We start from the raw sequence: 19,944 nt of genomic DNA, 5'->3' as shown, positions 1-19,944 counted from the left end.
ACAATGTCTTTGAAGGAAGGGAAGGAGGACTGGTGTCTTGGATTTAGTTCTTACATGGAGAGGCTGACAGAGATTTCGGTTGTTGTGACAGATGACGGCAGCGGAGGGAAAAGAAATCTCTGTATAAACACAAGTTCGGAAAACAGCCACCAATTGTTTTGCTTATGCTCTTGGATGTGAATGCTGTTTCCCTCATGATAATACATACCATTCCATTTACAGCAATGGCAGCCCTGTTGAAACTGCCAAAGCAGAGCTGCACTTCCTATTGGGGATAGGAATAATTTAGGAAATAACATGGTAACCACTAATGTCACAAAGGTCACTGAATGCTAAAAATCTCTTGAGCTGAACAGAAAACATGAATTGTAGCCAAGGGTGGACCTTCAGGGGCATGCTATATAGTTATATGTGTGCTGAAATAGTTTGTTATATTGAGATATATATACCTAAAGGGAAAAGATTAATTAGCCTTAAGTTGTTTGTCCTTGTCTTAATGAAGGTATTGCTGGTGAAACCCGGGATATTGTGAAACACTACTAGAGATGGAACCAGAAACGGAAGACCAAGAGCAGAGTGGTAACTTGGCCCCCTGGTCAGGTTCAGATGGGTCCCAGGAGATTTATGTGTCTGGGTCTGTGGTAGAGTCCCACAATGAAGATGAAGTCAGCGAAGCAGAGTACCCGTTAGAGCCAGAAAGTACTTATATCTCCAAGTATGACCCTGACTCCCCAGAACACCTTCAAGAATGGGAATCTGCAGGTGAGCAACAGTCCCCGCCTGAACTTAGTGGAAGTGAAGAAGAAGTATCATATCAGGAAGAGGATGACATCTACCTTAGTGAGTCGAGAGAGTCTCCTCACATCCAAACCTCACAAACATCCCTGCATCCAGAGTGCACAGACTCAGAGGATCATGCTGGCAAGATATCACGGCCACATTCCCAGTCTTCTTTCTCCTCTCTTGGCTGTGCTGCTGATATGACCATGGCCTTGACCCTGACCACAGGACAGCCCACGGGAGCCAGTAATAGAAAAGGCCCAGAGACTGGAAACAGCAAGCTTGAATCTTCAGAGGAAGGAGGGAGCAGTGAAGCACCTCCTGCTTCTGTCTCCTTTGGAATTTCAGATGAGGGTGCTGAGCAGGCAGAGAAGTGGAACTCGGAGTCTGACACAGATCTGTGCAGACCAGACAGGCAGAGGGCAAAGTACACACGTAAGTATCGATCTTCTACCCTCCTTTTATGTGTCAGTCAAGGTAGTACTGCAAACTGCACAGCAGCAGAAAGGTTGTTTTTTTTCTAAGATTTAAAATGATTTAATAAGATTTGTGAACAGTTAAGATATTATTTAGTTACTTTAAATTCAGCCAGCTGAGGCACACATTACAGTCAGTGAATAAAGTTTTTAAAAAGTTACCTTTGGCTGTATTTACTGTAGCTGGTATGTGAATCAAAAGACCTAACTTAATTGATAAATAACTTTGACAAAGCACAATGGGTGCTGCTGTTTTTTCATGCTGTAACACAGGGTCTATTTGAAGTGGACTTACTGGGAGAATACCCATGGCTTTATTAGTCAGAGCAGGATAAGAATAAAATATGACCATATGATGAGGCTGGCAGAAACAAATTTGACAGACACCAGCATGTGTCACCCTGGCCTGTCACCCGATCCCTTTTCCGATCGTAAGCCTTGACTGCAGTGGAAAATGAGCTCCTCACTTTTCTTGCCTTATGGATGCCCCCTAAGTTAGCTGTAAGTAAATATGATGCTTTTATTAGTGTGCTTGCTTCAGCAGGGGGATCTGAAATTGTGTCTTACCTGTCATGCTTCCATTAGTTGCTTATACTAATGGCATTATCAGTCCCATAGCTTTTTTTTTTTTTTACTTTACTGAAAATTGACCAATTGAGTACAGTGTAAACAAAAAACATTACAATCCACATTTTCCTATGTTTTATGGTTCAGCTTCTTCTTGTTTTAATCTCTCTCCTTCCTCCTCCTCCTTCTCCTCTCACCCTCGTTCTCTTTCTGTCCCTCCCTTCATTTTTTTCTTTGTCTCAGGGCTCAGTCGCAGCGAGAGCCAGTCAGAAAGGCATGTCAAGGAGACCAAGTCTAAATGCAAGAGAATTGCTCGGCTTCTAACCGATGCGCCAAACCCCCAAAATAAGGGAGCCCTGCTGTTCAAAAAACGCCGGCAGAGAGTCAAGAAGTTTACGCTTGTGAGTTACGGAACTGGTGACAACAAGGTTGACAGTGAAGACCAAATAGAGGAGGGGGCTGAAGAAGTTAGATCAGCCGGGTATAACTTTGTGGCCACCAGTGATTCAGAGTTAGAGGAGCAGTATTCTCTTTATCAGCAGCAGCACAATTTGAGTCTGAATTGGGGAAGTGTTCAAGAAATGGATGCTCTACCAGAGACAAAAGGGAAGGGAGTTTTGATGTTTGCTCAGCGGCGCAAACGAATAGATGAAATTGTTACCGAGCATGAAAAACTGAGGAGTGAAGGATTACCTGTGGAAGTATTAACAGAACCTGCCTGTGAACAAGCACAGCAAATTTACGACACTGAGGAAATGTACGCGCATGCTGATCAGGCAGATCAGAGTTATATGAATGCAAATCTCAAGCAGCATGGAGAATATCAAGAAGATTTCCAGGACATGAACCATCTGTCCAATGTACCAAAACCCTTGGTACCAAACAGAACTGCAAGGCCTTTTCTAGGATTTCAAGATAGCCCAAGTTCTACCCCCATACCTGGGAGTGTTGTTCCAGTTACAAAGAAACACGAAACAAGATTTAAAGTACCTGTGCCTATTAACACTAACCCACAGGTTTGGTCTCCAACTGGAGACATAATAGCCTCAAGAGATGAGCGAATATCTGTGCCAGCCATCAAAACTGGCATCCTACCAGAATCAAAACAGAAAGCCACTAATAAACAGTCATCTGTGCGGGCACAATATTCAGATCTTCACACTCAAAACAAAGGGGAAAGGAGGTCTTATATTGATTCGGAGGAGGACTGTTTTAGTCTAGGTGCTGAAGCTTGTAATTTCATGCAACCCAGAACAATAAAACTCAAGAATCCCCCTCCAGTAGCCCCAAAACCCACCCTCAACCCAAACTGTCCACCATGGATGAGAAGGAGCCCCTCCAGCGAGCCCAATATTCCGCCAAGAAGTCCGGTTTCACAACCTTCGCACAGTCCCGTGGGTCCTCATAGTCAGAATTACTTACAGCAACAAGACTGGGCTCAGCTTCAACAGATGGCCAACCGCTGGGCACCAGATCAAACTCAGGCAACACTTCAAACACCTACTAATGCCTGGGCTCCGGACAGCTCTTCTCAGCTTCATCTGCAGCCAACCACAAATAGCTGGAGTCAACAGCAGCAACGATCCCCTGTGAGTATGCAGGCCCACAGTCCTACTTACAGACCACAGTATCCAACTTCACGCTCAAAGAACAAGGCAGACAGCACTTCACACTCAATTGCCTCTTGCCCACCACAAGCAGGGAAGTCATATATCCACTTGTCAAAAGCACCACAGTTTTCTCCAAAGGGTCGGATCTCAGACAGAGGTACCAGTTGGGCTGGTGATGGCCCAGCTATGACTGGAAAAGGTGCAGAATTGTTTGCCAAAAGACAGTCCCGTATGGAGAAGTTCATTGTTGATGCTGAAACAGTGCAAGCAAACAAAATCAGATCCCCCTCCCTGACCTCATCCCTCCCGAACTCTTGGAGGTATTCATCGAATATTCGAGCCCCACCTCCATTATCCTACAATCCCCTTCTTTCTCCTTTCTATGCTGCAGCCAAACAACCCCCTTCCACAAGCCCAAAAGTCAATGTCAAGACCAAAGAGAAATCTAAATCAGCCCCCAAGCAACTCAACTCTTTAGATATAATGAAACATCAGCCTTATCAGTTGAACTCATCACTGTTCAAATATAATGTGGTGCCTGGAACCAAAAGCCCCACCCCCAGCCCCACCCCCAGTCCCAAACCAGCCCCAGTGTCAAAGTTCGAGGTTACCAAAAACCTTAAACTTAGGGTTGCCTCTGCCACTTCTCCTTATAATGCCTCTGAGCTTGCTGTTGAAAGCAAGGCAGAAGTCCCAACTAAGTCACCTGGATCGGTAAGTTCCCAAAGTTCTTCTGCCCAAAACACAAGATTGGCTGAGCCTCTTGCAATTGACAAGCACGTGGATAAAAAGCACACTGCAGCACCTGCAGCCCATCGCTTAACCAAAAAGCCAGCACACAGCGCCAGACCTGCAAGCACATCTTCCCAGCAGCCATCTGCTGCTGACAGCATAGCTTCAGCTTTCTCTCCTGCATCTCTTATTGCTAGAGGCGCACGTCAATTGGCTCCTTGGCCAAAGTTTTCTGCTAAGAAGCCAGTGGTGACAAGCAAACACTGGAAACCTGTAGCCATGCTACATTAATTCTTGTACTGTATATGGTCTTGTTTTGGTATAGTCAACACTGAGACAGTAATTACATAGTTATCTGCAACTTGGCAGCCTCTAATGTGTCTTAACAGGTGGAAATATAGAGTCCTTTGCACTAAACGTAGGCCTCAACTGGAATAATTTGCAGCTATAGAGATCTGTTTAGCTGGCAATGTAAGGAAACAACTTAAGGTACAGTTAAGCTCTTTTAAATCTGTGACAGATAAATTCAACATAAAGTACAACAAATAAACACATTAGCACATAACATAATGTCCCTGACAATTGGAGAAAAAGGGAAAAGCAAAACAAAATAATGTAGATTCTTGTGATGTGCTATGTCATGTGCAATAATGTGTGCAGAGAGTCCTGTTCTGCTACAATATCTTATTTTGGTTTTTTTTGGTTTTTTTAAGAAAATAGATCACCTGCAAATTTGCATGCTGAGATAGGAACCCATGAAACCCCAGACAATACAAAACAAACACATAATGTTTATTATCTCTCTCCCTCTCTCTCTCTCTCTCTCTCTCTCTCTCTCTCTCTCTCTCTCTCTCTCTCTCTCGCTATATATATATATATATATATATATATATATATATATATATATATATATATATATATATATATATATATATATATATATATAATAGATAGATATTTACCCCTATCAAATTAGATTGTTTAATCTTTTATTCAAGTTAATGATAACTGATTTTTACAACTTATACTTATAATACTCATGTGTGTTTGGGGAAACAATTTGCATTTGCTTCAGCCTCATTCCAGACTTTGATGGCATTAGAGCAGCAAAAAGCATTCATTTTGGTTGTGACCTGATGACTAAAATATTCTAAAAATGTTTTTTATGTGGGTATTTTTCAACATGGCCAGTTATTCAACTGTCAGAAATTTCATCAGAAATTCTATATCCTCATCCTTGATGGAAAAAATGAGCAAAATATCATAGAAATTTGAATGTTCTGCTACGGTTTCACGAAAACATCTACTGCAAATCTTTATCCCCTCATCTTTCTGACATGTCAGTGTTTGCACTTCTTGTACTCGGCACTATCATGCTATTAAATTTCTCTTTCCTCCTACTTGTGTACTTCATATGTGTGTTGTGAACAATTTCCCTATTTCCTTTCTCCTTTGTCTTTCTCACTGCCTCACACTTTTGCACATAAGTGGCTCAATCTTGTTGCACTTTTAGCAATTACGACCTAATCTTTCAAACTTAACTGTATTTGTGTGTTACAGCTTTTCGATCTTAATCTCTGAATGTTGAAAGTCTGGAACTATAATCTCAGCCCCCCCAAAAGCAAAATTTGATTTTGCTATTCTAAACATTCATGGACAGCAAGTCATTAGCTTCCGTCATGATAAATAATATCAGAGGTGTGGACTCTAGTCACATGACTTGGACTCGAGTCAGACTCGAGTCATTAATTTTATGACTTTAGACTTGACTTGAAAAAATGTTCTAAGACTTGTGACTTGACTTGGACTTTTACACCAATGACTTGGGACTTGAATTGGACTTGAACCGGTTTACTTGAAAAGACTTGATATTTTACCCTAAATATAAAATTTAACATGCATATTATATAGAGATTGAAAATGTGACGTCATTCACGGGTAGAACCGCAAAGGATTCTGGGAACTCGTGGCAAGCGGTACTAGCGCACGCAGGCTTTCAATTGAAATCAGTCACACAGCGATAAAAAGAAACACAAAAATGTCAAGAAGCTGTTGTATTATTAACTGCAATAGCCGGTCGCATGACAGCCACGGGAAGCCGACGGGTAAAGAGATCGGTTGTTATCGGATTACGTCGTTGAAGAGAAATTGTTCGAGCCATGTTTCCGAAGTAACAAAGACGCGACGGATGGTCTGGATTGCAGCCATTCAAAGACCAAATATAACGTCCTAGAACACTCCAGCTCACAGGTTAGTCTGCTCCAAGCATTTACACGAAGGTCAGTGTTTTTTAGTACTTAATACGTCATTTTCATAACATAATTAGTGATATAGGTTACAAGCAAGTCTGGCGCTGAACAGAAATTGTCGCGCTATGCTCCTTTATTTATTGTGCATAAATAGTGAATTGTCCTGACACAATATTGCGTTTCGCTTCTGTTATTATGGTACATTGACAAAAACATACTTTTATTCACAGGATAAAACAGGTTTTTTGTATCACTAATTGCCCAGTACGATTATGTATTTATGAAGACGATTTGTGAGACTGGTAAACTTATGATACGTACGATGGTCTTTCGTTCTACACGGTGCATTTCAAGGTCCTGCACCCATCCGGCGGTAAACTGTACCTGGGCTTGTTGCAGTGACCGGAAGTTACTAAACTTCATGAGTGTGTGCACTCACTCCAAGAACCGTATGATTATAAATATGCATATAAATATGCTAAGATGAGATAGCTGACTTCATCTAACTAGCAAATGTTTTCCAGGCTACGTTGGTGATGCAGTTTTTTTTTAATGTGTATGATATTTTTGTCATGCGATTTTAAAGCTGGTCCTACAACCGCATCCAAGAATAACATGCAGCTTATCTCAGAACTGTCGGTGAAAATTATTCTTGGAGCTAGGTTTAATTGAGCTGCATTTTAAAGAGGTGCAATTTCACAATTTGTGTATATTTTCTAAGTTCACTATTTTGTCATGTGTTGAGAAAAACACAGATTTTAAAATTACATGGTCTAATATTTACATTTAGCATAACTGCAACATTATTTTTTCGTTTTTTTTTTTAAAGACTTGAAAGGACTTGAAATTCAAAGTTTCAGACTTGTGACTTGACTCGGACTTTTACACCAGTGACTTGAGACTCGACTCTGACTTGCCTGACATTACTTGAGACTTGAGGATAAAGACTTGAGACTTACTTGAGACTTGCAAAACAATGACTTGGTCCCACCTCTGAATAATATATTATTTGTATACAGCAAAGAGGCATTTTTTTCAAATGTATAAACTAGAGACAGAGTAGAATTAACTAAAGCTTTGAGCATTTTCAGTGGTTTCATATACCCTTAACTTATTATCGCTGATTAAAGATACAGCAATCACAAAACATCTCCTTACCTTTTTAGTGTTCCTGTTTTCTATTGAGAAACTATACACATTAATAAACTTTTTTGCTTATTTCATGTAGAAATAGCATTTGATTGACATCAATCTCTCTCTCTCTCTCAGTCTAGTTACAGCCATAATTATGCAACAAACACCTTTATCATAGTTACCAGTTCAATTAAATTAAATTCAGTTTAGTTTATTCAGAAGTCAGCTTAAAATACAAGTAAAAAAATGTTAACATGCAAAATAGTTATTTATGAAATTGGACTAAATAGTGGCCCAGGCATCAGATGATATGCATGAAAAATATAATAATAATAATAATAATAATAATAATAATAATAATAATGGATTGCAATAATAATGAATAGCGCTTTTCTAGGCACCCAAAGCGCTTTACAATTCCACTATTCATTCAATTATATACATTTGTCCTCTTGGCCAAGTCTCACTTGGAAAAGAGATTTTAATCTCAATGAGACTTTTACCTGGATAAATAAAAGATCATGAAAAACAAACACAACCTTCTAACATACAATGTCTTATTAATTCAAATATCGTCATATTAATAACACTAATCTAACACACGTAGGCAGTGATAATAGTGTTAGCACATGATAATAGTATTAAAGTATATAAAGTAAGTAGTTTATTAAAGTATGAACTTAAAATATAGTGCTATTGCAGATTTTGAAAGATCTTTGCTATACAGGGTTCAAAATCAAACATATTTTAGTAGCAGCTGTTCTTTTAAATACTGAAAAATATTGATGTTTTAAAGTGCTTCCAAGCTCATCCCAATTCTGTGGACCTCTACAGGTCACATGTAAAATTGCACATTTAAGTTTACATTTCTTTCTCTTAAGAATTGTCTTTTTCCTTGTCCTGTGTGTGTGAGAGGGAAAGTGTATTTGGATAAGCTCACAAACTTGCTAAATACTATAGTATGCAGATTACAGGCAATATGAAAAATGCTACATTCAGTTGACTTCAGGAGTTTGTGACAATGAAAAAGAGAGTTAGAGAGTTATCCAGTCACACAGTTTACAGCATGACTCTGTCTACCTTTAATCTGATGAGAGCTATATAGAAGCTTGTTTCTGCCACTGAAAAAAGCAAAAACAAAATAGTTTTACTTTTTTTTTTCAAAAAAACATTTATAGTCCCAATTACAGGTTATCATCTCAAAATTTTGATTTTATAACTTAAAATTTCAAGTTATTTTCTCAGTTTCAAGTTGTTGGTTTTTTTCCAGAAAAGTTATTAAATTAAAATTTTGACATACTTACGTGTAGCTAAATGTTTTGTTTGTTTTTATTGCATTAAAAACCCTATTAGAGTGCCTTTAGAAATAGACCCATAACATAAATACTTGTTCAAACTAAAAAAAATAATAAAAAAAATAAAATAAGTAATTTAAAAAAATTGTAATTCTTATGCAAATTCTAGAGGCAGAGGAAATAGTTCCAGTAGTTCCAAGTTTTTTCCCCTGTCTTTTCAATGGCATTAACACTGTACTTGTTTCAAGGTGCTTGAACCAGCAGCAGGTAAGTTCGGAAATCTTCTTCATTTAGTCTGAATAATTCCTAAAATTCAGATATATATGACTTTTACACAAGTGAAATTGTCCATTTGCTACTAATATTGATATTAACCATGTCCATTTGTTTTCACTAAAACATTTTAACAGGATTCATAGAAAAAACAAATAAAACCTCAAAATATTCTACAAATCTGAAATTGCTTTGTAATGTGGAATCTGCACTTTTTAAAAGACAATGTAAGGCATATTTAATCAATCAAAAAAAGACGGAAAAACGGGGGGGACCTCAAAACATTAACACTACTTCTGCCCTTGCTCTGTGGAAGTGTAAAAAGGAAAATGTAATAAAATGACCAAAAAATGACATAAAAAAACTATCAAAGAACAGACAGTCAAGATGGATTTGGTAAAGTAATAAAGTATCTTTACGTTAATTTATTTCACAGAGCTAAAGACATAAACATGAACAAGATTTCAAATGCATCAATGTATTCCTTCTTCTGTGTGCAGAGACACAAGTATACCAGCAGAGCAATTATAGCTACACTTACCACAGGTGTGCAACATCAAATACATGCATTGGTTTCTTTAGCTTCTGCAGGCAATATTGAGTAAACCATTTCTGTTGAGGCATCACCCACGAAGTACAAAGTGCTCTCGTGGGCTGTTAAAACACTTTTCTAAGCAAGGACAGATGCAAGAAATAAAAAGTTTAAAAAGACTCAGAACAGAACAGCTAGAGTGAAGCCACAACAATATCAAATATACAACAATGCTTGACAAGAAAGACAGCATTATAGGTCAACTCAAGTCAATCACAAAAACAGGGTTCCTAATTTCGAGCAAAGGTAATGACTTAAGAAATATCAGAGGTCTAAGTCCTTATTTAGACTTTTATACCAGGGTAACTGGTGCAACTCAATCCTACATGCTGTTCTTTATTTGAGGCATTTGATAGTATTCCCACCCCTAGCATCGAAACTAATAGTTTCAATACCTGACACTCTTAGGGCTCAAACATTCACATAATGGTAATGTTTTGTCATAGGACAATTCAAGGATAATCTTTATTCAGTAAGTCTTTTTTTATTTTAGAGAAGAGTAACACACATTTTATTACACTTAAAATATGAATACACTTCAAAAGCATTAGCTCTCCAGGTTTCAGAGAAGCCAGATGGTGGCAGCAGAGTCTGCAATGCTGCTGTCACTCCAGCCAACAAGTTTGTGCTTTTCTTTTAGGGATTTGGTAGAAGTCGTTCGCTGAGCCTGCCTCAGAGACTGAGTTCAATGCCTTCTCCTGGACATCTGTCACCAGTGAGCACACCCGGGGTACTGCCAATACAGAGGCAAACATCATTCCAAGAAAAAGTCCACAAACCACTTACACCATGGGAGGCAGCATCAAGAAGCCCTATTGGCTCTGTGGATGAAGCCTTTTTGTTTCTCCCCTCATCTGCAGCTACTAATGCCAAAGCTGCAAAGCACCGGGGATCTCTGCCAGAGCCTCCAGAAGAATGGAAACGCAGGGTATCTCTTGATCCTGCACCTGTCAGTAAGAGTCATTATCATCATGAGGCCCCAGCTTTTCACATTCTTACCAAGAGCAGGACATTCTCACCTGAGAAACCAGCCTTCTATGGGCCTCCCTTCAGACCTGCCCAGCCTCTTAGGGCCAGTATTGGGCAAATGGCACAAGGCTTCAGTCCAACAAAGTGCTCTCCTGTGTACAGTGCATTTCAGCGAAGTTAATAGATGAAGTCAGATATCAGAGAAAGAGAAATAATAAATGATATTAACATTGTAAGGCACAGATTTTCCTTCAGAGTATAGAAAACATGAAATGCAGAGAATTGTTATTTGTCACTAGGAGATGGAGTACTGTATGTCGAAAAATGAGGGTAAGGCTTTGGCACAGTTTAAGCCATTTGTTATGTTGGTTTTGCATTTATGACGGGATGGATAATTATGTTGATTGCATGAAAAAATCATTTGGTTTAAAGCAAGAACATACTGTGACGATTGTGTGAGATATGAGCTCAGCTTTCATGGGAAATGTTGCTATTGTGCCACCAGAGTGTCATCCAAACAGTATTATATCACTCATCCTATAATAATCAGATTTTTTCTCAGTAGTAATGCAGTGGCGATTACACAAGTAACCATTTCCAATAATCTCATTCACTTTATTGACTTTTGTGTTTTTCAGACATCATATGGTTCCTATTTTATCTTTTGCAATGCATTGCCAGAAAAGTTGTAAGCTTACAATCAGTGTGTGTGCCTTAAGGAAAGTGTTATTTAAAGTGACAAACTGTGTGTTGGCTTATTTGCTTTTATTTTGTTGATCTTTTAATAGGAATGAATCCTGCATGAATAAATGCAAAGTTTCCCACCTTTGATCAGACACTGTGTGGTGTTTAAGTGTTAACAGAAGCAGATGCTGTCCTTGAGTGCCAGAGTTTCCACGTGACGCGTGCAAATTTAAAGTTGGGCTCTTACCGTGTACAATATCACTGTTTTCACTTTTGAAACACAAGAAATAAAACAGATTAAAACACACTTTTAGTGTTGTTATTTGAATTTAATTTGTTTCTCAGAAGTTCCTGATATCAATCTTTTATTGTAAAATTTGACTCTTGAAGAGTAGATATAGTCTTTTTCATTTCTCTGTTTTGCCTTTTTAAATTCAGATTATAGGATAATATCACATGCAGCTGATGCCGGTTTTCCCCCTGAAAAAATGGTATAAATTGCAGGATACATTTTTAAGCTTTTTTTTTAATGGCGGATGTAGCAAATATGATGCAAATTTATATATAGAAAATAAAATGTAATTAATTTTTTTAACAATTTTGTCAGATGGTTCAATAAACGCTCCATTTTTAGATTAGAATTTTCTGGCAATTATTTCATGGTTCAGGCTTTAAAGGGTTAAAATACTGAGTTGACAGGGTTTCAGCCTTATTCCTATTTTAAACTTCACAGACTTTGAAAAAGATTTAACGGTCAGAATATCTTCAGCACTGCAACAGCTTCAACTGCGAGGATAATGACTTTGATATAAAACCCTTCTTGGCAATACTCCATCACCCCTTTAACACCCCTCTCTTATCTGTTTATCATTATCCAGAGTCAGTAATTACACATAACAATAGTAACACAACTCAGTTTGGAGACAGAAGTGTGCACGCAACATTAACAGCTTCCCTAACATGAAGGCATGGTACCTCAGAGGTTATGTCAGCCCACAGAGACATGTCGAATATAAGGCGTCGAGAGACAGGAGAGGCACCAAACAAAATCTCACTGAGTGGGTGTGTGTGCTGTCCATCCTCCCCCCTCTCTCTATGATAGCGATCCTTGCCCCATGGTGTTTGAGATTGGTTTTGAGTGTTTGGCAGGTTAAATTTAGCCTATTGATGTAAGCTGCATTCCAGTCACAACAGACCCAGAGACACACTCACAGTTTGGCTTTAGTGTCCAGGAGTGTGAAGATCAGGGAAGATCAAACTACCTACTGTAGGTTGACCCCTGAGCCTCCGTGTCTCCTCTTCAAGGATACAGGACGACCATCACAGGTATGGACAAGCCTTATCAAGCTTATTTTGTGAATATGTGATGTATTTTTAATTATGCTCTAATAACGTTAACACAGCACTTCTTTTAAAATTGAAAAACAATTAAATTTGACACCATCTAACATTTATGTTTTCTAAATGGCTGCATGTGTGTTTAGGAGTTTATCAGAGCATTGGATATATTTTTGCATTGAGAATCCCATTGATCGTCTTTCTTTTTACTTTTAACATTTTTTTTAATACAGTTCTTCCAAAGTCGACGGCATAGGGCACAGCAGAGTTATTCAACATTTCAGAGTTTCTAAAAAGCATTTTTAGAGCTGTACCATCTTTGATCTCATTCTGAATTTAGCAACAAAGTAAACCTAAAAATACACAAAACACCAGCTACAGAGAAAAATATTTTTGGTCTCATGCTTGAGCAGTTTTATTTGGCTCTGCAGGACAATGATTGTGTCCAGCTACGCATGCAAACTTAGGACACATATTCATCCTTGACCTTTACGCAGCATTAAAAGCGATGCCACTAATGTTAGCTCACATACTGAAAAACTGGTGCAGTGACCACCAGAGATTTAAGAATTGCGTGTATGGCACTAATGCATGTACAATGGAGCTTTATAGGTTATGCAATATGCTGCAATCTTTAAATGTGGCACCTTCAGAGTTTATTATAAAATGACATGAGCAGTATACTGTTCAAATCATCGATATGCAAACAGCAAATGGGACACAGACGTTAGAGACTCAAAAACTATACATGTCTCATGTCTGTGAATTTTATTATGTACCAAAACAGGAACAGAACGAACACTGAATGAATATATTTTGAGTTTTATTTAGAGATCTTTAAATACTCTCCATTTCATACATGGCCTTATATTTATAAACTCATCAACCTATGAGCAGAAAATAAAACTTTATGATTCTGGCAGAACAACTACATCCTGTGTCCTGTATGTGTTTCCAGTCCTCCTGAGTTCTTCTCATCTCGCCAAAGCCACAATGTCACAATTCTGTACAATGCCTGCTGGAGAGAGGAAGAAGTGTGCCACAGCTATATGCCGAGAGGTCCAGGGTACCAGCGGTATGATATTAGAGCTGAGGCTCGGCAGACAAAAACACAAGAGAAAATTCGTTGTTATCAGAGTTCAAAATGTCAAGGCTGCTCTCCAGCGACTACCATAAATCAGCTAATGGGATGATTTATACCTATGGTGGCTATGTTTTTGTCATTTCCAAAGGTCTATTTTTGGGTGGGTGTCAGGGAGGGAGGTTGTGAGGGCCAACTGCTGCTTGGGAAACGTGAAGGTCTGTGACAGCTGGGGTACATTCTGTCTGTACACGTGGATAACGGAGCATCACGTACAGCCAAAACGATTGTACAAGTACAAGTACAATGGGGACAATTTGTTTTCCATGGCAGAGCTCACAGAATTGAAATTATACATTTTGTGACTCATATAATGCTATCTTATGAGCTTGCCTAAACCTAGCCAGGCCGATAAACTGACATTACGTTGTGTATATTTATACTTTCTGTCCCACATTTTCACCTTTAAAACCAGTGCTGCAATGATCTCCTGGACGGGTTTATGGGAAAACAAGCCAGTGGCCACTGTTAATCCCATCCATTCCTACTTTAGTACACAAATGTCTGCAGGAATGTGCATCTAACATAGATACAAACTAATATTGTTATTTATGTACTCATGAATGTAGTTTTTATTGTGGCATTGACATAAACCAGGAACCTTTGCCTGCACTCTCTCATTTATAGCAAAACATCAGTTATCAGTGAAAATTAAAATTCAAAGTTAAAACTTAAAGTACATACAGTAAAATACTGGAATATCAAAAAAAATATTGCCTCATCACTATTATGCAAAATGTAATGAATACATTAAACTACATAACAGACTGCTTTTTCCCCATCTTTTCAACTTTGTTGTTGGGCAGGTTACGTTATGGACCTTGGAAAGAAGCTCAGCACTCCTAAAGACATCATGTTGGAGGAGTTATCTCTGCTTTCCAACAGAGGTTCTCGGCTTTTCAAAATGCGCCAGAGAAGATCTGACAAATACACGTTTGAAAGTATTCAAAACGAAGCAAATGCGCTGCTCAGTGTAAGTCGACTTGTTTGTTTTACTTACTTTTTATTCATTATCTCTCTCTGAAGTTCCAGGATTTGGTTTAAAGAAAATCTGTAAAGGTGCCTGCACACATTTATCAGGATATTTGCTCTTAACAAAGAGTGTGGTAAGACATGGATGATAACAGAGACATGTGCCTCGTGCCTTTTACATCCTGCGGGCAAGTCTTCTGAGAGGCTGCTCAGGCACTTTGCTGTTAATGTGCGTGACACAAAAAGCAGCAATAGATGTTAGCAGTTCAACATGTAGCTACACAACTGATATTTTAACCCAATGATGCACTTTATTCTGTTTTGCAGAATGATATTTTGAACATGAATACACACTCTGTGGAAATAAAAGTGGAGCCGCCAGCCAATGGAAACATTGCTAATGCTGAAAAAGAAGATTCAGGTAATTATGCAGCTTAGTAAGTCAGGCTGTTCTTGTTTTATCCAACAGTGAATTAAATGAGGATCTAAATATGGTAATGCAAAAATAAATAAATAAATAAAACAATCATAATCAAAGATGTAGTTTTAAGATGGATTACTCTGTTTTACATTTGCTCCTCTGTACATGAGTCTGAAATTCAGCCGATAAGACTGCACAGTCAAATAAAAGCTACTGATTATGTAATGATGTCATAATAATAACAACTGCTATCATAGATTCATAACAGCTGGTCTTATCTTATGGCAACCGATTTCCAGAACAGGACACCATGTACTAAATGTAACTATGATTAATTATGGGCAGCTTTAAAAGCGTTATTTAATTGTATTATTTTGACAGCAGAGTCCTGTGCCTCCTCTAAAAACCCTTGAGCACAATATCATCTCATGTCGACACATTACATGATGAGCACACGCTTCAACTATGTGCTATTTTTAAGGCCTCAGATCATATTGATGGACAACTCAGTGTGCCTGTGTTAAGTGTTGTCTAAGCGCAGTATCTATTCATAAGCCTGTCCACTCTAAAACATAATGGCTCAAGAAAACAGCTCAGAGTTAACACGTAAAAGCAAAGCAGGCTGACGGATCATTCTGTTCAAACAATAACCCAGATTATGATCGCCCTTGACTGATTCTGGTTTCCTCCTTCACAGTAACGACTACTGAGAAGTTAAATCCCACAGCTACACACAAGTCATATCACTCTCCATGGGAGGAGGCCCTGCTCCGTGACCCTGACCTCGCTGAAACTCTCAAACTAAAAATGCCAGCAGCAGACCCACGGTCAGAGCTTCCTGAATACAAATGCTTCAACCGGTGAGAAAACTACGAGTCTGTTTTAATGAATTAGAGCTGAGCACAACAAAGACTGACAGTCATAAACTGAGCTTAATTACAGGGTTGCCACTCCATTTGGTGGATTTGAGAAAGTTTCCAGAGGAATCACATTTAAACTACCTGAAGTGGACCTGAACCCCCCCAGATACCCAGAGCTCCAGGATGCGGGGTTGAAGAGACCCACCTTCAACAGGACAGCCCAAGGATGGATATCTGAGGGCACCCATCTGATTTTACCCACTATTACCCTGGAGCCCATCTCAGTGCCAGAGTCTGATGACCTGTAGATGATTTTATGCAAAATGATGCCAGCTTGGTGCTGCCTGTGACAAGAAAACAGCCAATTAGTAACACTAATTTTTTTTTAAGAGATTTTAATGGACAGAGAGGGTTTCATGTGTTTGACACCCTTTAAACTAGAATGTTTACTGCCTTTGAAGACATGTGTCAAAGAAAACAATGTAAATAGTAAATGGAATGTACCCCTATGTGTTCTGGAGTCTCTAGAGATACTGAAGTATATCTGCAAATTACAAAGATTGTGAAAAATGAATGAAGTGATGAATATAAATTGTAAATAAAAAAATATATATATTTATTGGTGGTGCAAGAAAAAAATGGCCATGCAACAAGTTATTTAGGTAATATTCATAATTCTTCTTGTTAGGTACACCTGTTCATTTGTTTTTTAACACAAATATCTAAATAGCCAATCACATGGCAGCGACTCTGCACACATGAGCATATAGACATGGTGAAGACGACCTGGTGAAGTTCAAACTGAGCAACAGAACGGGGAAGAGAGGTGACTTTGAACGTGACATGGTTATTGGTGCCATATGAGCTGGTCTGAGTATTTCAGAAACTGCCGATCTACTGAGATTTTCCCACACAACCATCTCTAGAGTTCACAGCGAACTGTCCAGAAATGAGAAGATATCCATCAGTTCTCTGGGAAAAATAACTTGTTGATGCCAGAGGTCAAGGGAGAATGGGCAGACTGCTTCAAGATGATAGGAAGCAACGATAACTCAAATAGTCACAAGTTGTCTGCTTCCACATGTGAATGGTAGGGTCAGAATTTGGTGTGAACACTATGAGGACCAGGGTTAGGATCAGGATGGTAATGGTGGGGGATTTGTTGTCATACTTTGGGTTCCTTAGTATCAGTTGAGCATTGTTTAAAGGCCAGAGTGAGTGTAAATTTAGATTTGTAAAAAAGAAAAAAAATCCACTAGGGAAACAATTATAAATCAACATTTATAAATAAACTGAGGTCTAAACTAAATTCATCCAAAAATTTCATCCAAAAAAAAGTACTGAGTGTATGTATAAAAATATTTAAGCTGTTCCCATATTTTTTCTGTGAATGTAACTATTGTATAAAAGTTACACTGTTCTTCTCTCTTACACACACACACACACACACACACACACACACACACACACACACACACACACACACACACACACACACACACACACACACAGAGTTATTTCTACCGTGCCTGAAGGGAAAAAACCAAAACCACTAAAGGAAAAAATGTAATTGTTGTGTTTTATTGTTTCTCATCATAGAAAGTAGAGACAGAAGTTGTAACAGCATCGTTACATATACTGTACAAATACATATAGTAATACAATGAATCACTGTACAGGTGTTTGATACTGAGCTGAAGAATCAGACATGTACCATTATTCCTTATATTATATAATACTTATATAATTATATAATACTTAATTATAAAATATTCCTTATATTATATAATATCATTGTGTGCTATTAATTAATTTCAAAGTGGAAAAGAAACAGAAACAAGCGGTGTCTTCCAGACAGCTGCAAAATATATGGAAGAGAGCGAGGTGAGAAAACAAGAAGAAACGTCACACAAGATTTCTCTAAAATCTCAGAACTCCAGAGAAGGTCGAATAGTGTCTGCAGAATGATGTGCGAGCAGTTCATCACATCAGAAGCTTTTACTTACAGTGCTTAACAAATTTATTAGACCACTTCTTATAAAAAACAAGAAAATACAAATATTTTAGAAATCTATCAAAAACTTGTTTACAACTAAAAAATTGTGATTTCACATTTTCATGTCACTGGATTTTCATGAGAGCTCACACATTAATCAAAGATAACATTCAACCACTAAAATGTTTCTGTCCAGAAATGCAAGCAAATAACTGTGATTTGGCATCTTAATAACATAAGAAAAAAAGGGCTTTATATTATTATTTTTTCTTTTCTTTTGTAAAACAATTACATTGAAAATTAATGGATAACAACAGTAATTATTAAGAGACATAAAAATGTTTTTGGTAATTAGATTGGATGGTGGTCTAATGAATGTGTTAAAGCAAGTTTTGAAGTCTTGTTTCATTCCTGAAATGACACACGCTGTGCATGTTTTGTGTTTTAAATAAAAGTGATGTTTTGTTTTCATGGTTGAGCATGTATGTACATGTACAAACAAAACAAAAAGTGTTACACACGTGTAAGCATGCGTGACATTGATTATAAATTATAAATCTGGTCCAGCTGACCGGCCTTTATGTTTCTCAAAACCTGACTGTCACGGGAAAAAACTACAAGTATTGCAAAAACGCAACTCCCTCTAATAACCACTCATTGTGGTGGCAATGCTCCAGAGTTAAGAGCTGCAGGAAGGCTGGGTTATAACACCACATGCAGAAAACAGGAAAAGAAAGGAAAATAGGTTCATCCAACTCCAAAAATAACCTTAAGAACATTTAAGATGTGTTTGACAGCACATCTGAGCCGAAATCAGCAAACTAACATTCAGCAGGATAAATTTGAAGCCTATGTTGTTGGGTTTTTGTTTTTCAGATGTATTTATAAATAACACCTTTTCATGTCTCCCACGGGAGGTTTCAGTGCTAATGCTGGAAAAGACTAACAGCAGAATTTATTTCACTGGAAGAATACACATAATATCTTAAAGGTATTCTCAGATAAGATTGCACAACTCTATCTATATATCTGTTTAGGAGTATGGAGCTAAATATATTCAGGATCACATGTAAATAGTAGTAATGCCTGATTTGCGTCACAGCATCCAGGGTCAAACTTGAAGGTGTCGATTCTTACAGTGAGTGTTACAGTGAGTCACTGGGATAGTTCTGCGTGTGACTGCCAGCCACAGGACAAAGTGCCTGTTTAATATTCCTGAACAGATTTCATTCTTGGACTCAGGATCAACAAGGACTCCTCAGTGTAACAGCTCATAAACAGTGATTTACTTGTTTTTTCACAGGCTGGCACCACATGCTGTGGATACACAAGCGCACACACACAAACATGTATACACTCACATACACAAATGTAAATATTCAAAGTAGGAAAACAGCATGAGCACTTGGCAAGATTTTAAGTCAGTTTTTTTCTCCTTTAGTTTGCTTTATGGTTAAGCGCCAAAACTTTCTCCTGTGCAGGAAAGATGCACTGTAACCTATGTGGGAAAGACACAACCAATTAGTGGCACTTTTGCTGACTCCAGCTTACATGCACCATCAGTCTCTTTGAGTCTTCCTGTGTACACTTATAACCTGCTCAGCTGGGCAGTTTTTCCCCTGCTAGGCCCTCCATCTGCCCGGATTTTTTTTAGCGACTGCATGTGCTGTTTACTGCAGCATTACACTCACACAGATAGAGACTGTGGGTTTAAAATTTCTCCAAAGCCTCTTGACAAAATGTTCAATATTGGGCGCAGTTTTCTCCCCTAGCTTATATTTTATAAGAACGGGCACGGAGCCCTTTATCTGGCGTTGCTTGAAAAGACACTTGTGGAATATTTACGCATTTGGGA

The 19,944-nt window shown here is 38.3% G+C and overlaps 2 protein-coding genes across 3 annotated transcripts; both read left to right on the top strand.

Moving 5' to 3' along the window:
- The first annotated feature begins 545 nt into the window (after positions 1–545).
- On the top strand, positions 546–10,974 carry synpo2b (synaptopodin 2b). The gene is made up of 3 exons (XM_085409808.1): positions 546–1,215; positions 2,067–4,147; positions 10,349–10,974. Exons 1-3 carry the CDS (start codon positions 546–548, stop codon positions 10,856–10,858), a joined length of 3,261 nt encoding a protein of 1,086 aa, XP_085265934.1. The 3' UTR covers positions 10,859–10,974.
- A 1,578-nt stretch (positions 10,975–12,552) lies between these two features.
- myoz2b (myozenin 2b) lies at positions 12,553–16,713 on the top strand. 2 transcript variants are annotated; one of them, XM_085408562.1, is made up of 6 exons: positions 12,553–12,687; positions 13,658–13,774; positions 14,647–14,813; positions 15,140–15,233; positions 15,931–16,093; positions 16,176–16,709. In XM_085408562.1, the coding sequence occupies exons 2-6, from the start codon at positions 13,693–13,695 to the stop codon at positions 16,399–16,401; spliced, it is 732 nt and encodes a 243-aa protein (XP_085264688.1). In that variant the 5' UTR covers positions 12,553–12,687; positions 13,658–13,692; the 3' UTR covers positions 16,402–16,709. The 2 variants fall into 2 exon arrangements, with proteins under 2 accessions (XP_085264688.1, XP_085264689.1); XM_085408563.1 differs by lacking the exon at positions 13,658–13,774 and having other exon boundaries at positions 12,561–12,687; positions 16,176–16,713.
- Positions 16,714–19,944: the final 3,231 nt, after the last annotated feature.

This window comes from Rhamphochromis longiceps, linkage group LG6, assembly GCF_057381845.1.
Source record: "Rhamphochromis longiceps isolate RC_006_pf linkage group LG6, R_longiceps_female_GT1.1, whole genome shotgun sequence".
In the NCBI taxonomy this organism is placed as follows: domain Eukaryota; kingdom Metazoa; phylum Chordata; class Actinopteri; order Cichliformes; family Cichlidae; genus Rhamphochromis; species Rhamphochromis longiceps.
The sequence above is the reverse complement of the archived record's forward strand: the minus strand, read 5'-3'. Positions and strand labels throughout refer to the sequence as shown.

Excerpts from the sequence above, each read along its gene's own strand:
- synpo2b (XM_085409808.1), top strand. The coding sequence starts at position 546 with ATGGAACCAGAAACGGAAGACCAAGAGCAGAGTGGTAACTTGGCCCCC. Across the intron at positions 1,216-2,066 it reads GCAGAGGGCAAAGTACACAC|GGCTCAGTCGCAGCGAGAGC; the intron begins GTAAGTATCGAT and ends TCTTTGTCTCAG. Across the intron at positions 4,148-10,348 it reads CAACTAAGTCACCTGGATCG|GGATTTGGTAGAAGTCGTTC; the intron begins GTAAGTTCCCAA and ends CTTTTCTTTTAG.
- myoz2b (XM_085408562.1), top strand. The coding sequence starts at position 13,693 with ATGTCACAATTCTGTACAATGCCTGCTGGAGAGAGGAAGAAGTGTGCC. Across the intron at positions 14,814-15,139 it reads AAGCAAATGCGCTGCTCAGT|AATGATATTTTGAACATGAA; the intron begins GTAAGTCGACTT and ends TCTGTTTTGCAG. Across the intron at positions 15,234-15,930 it reads TGCTGAAAAAGAAGATTCAG|TAACGACTACTGAGAAGTTA; the intron begins GTAATTATGCAG and ends CCTCCTTCACAG.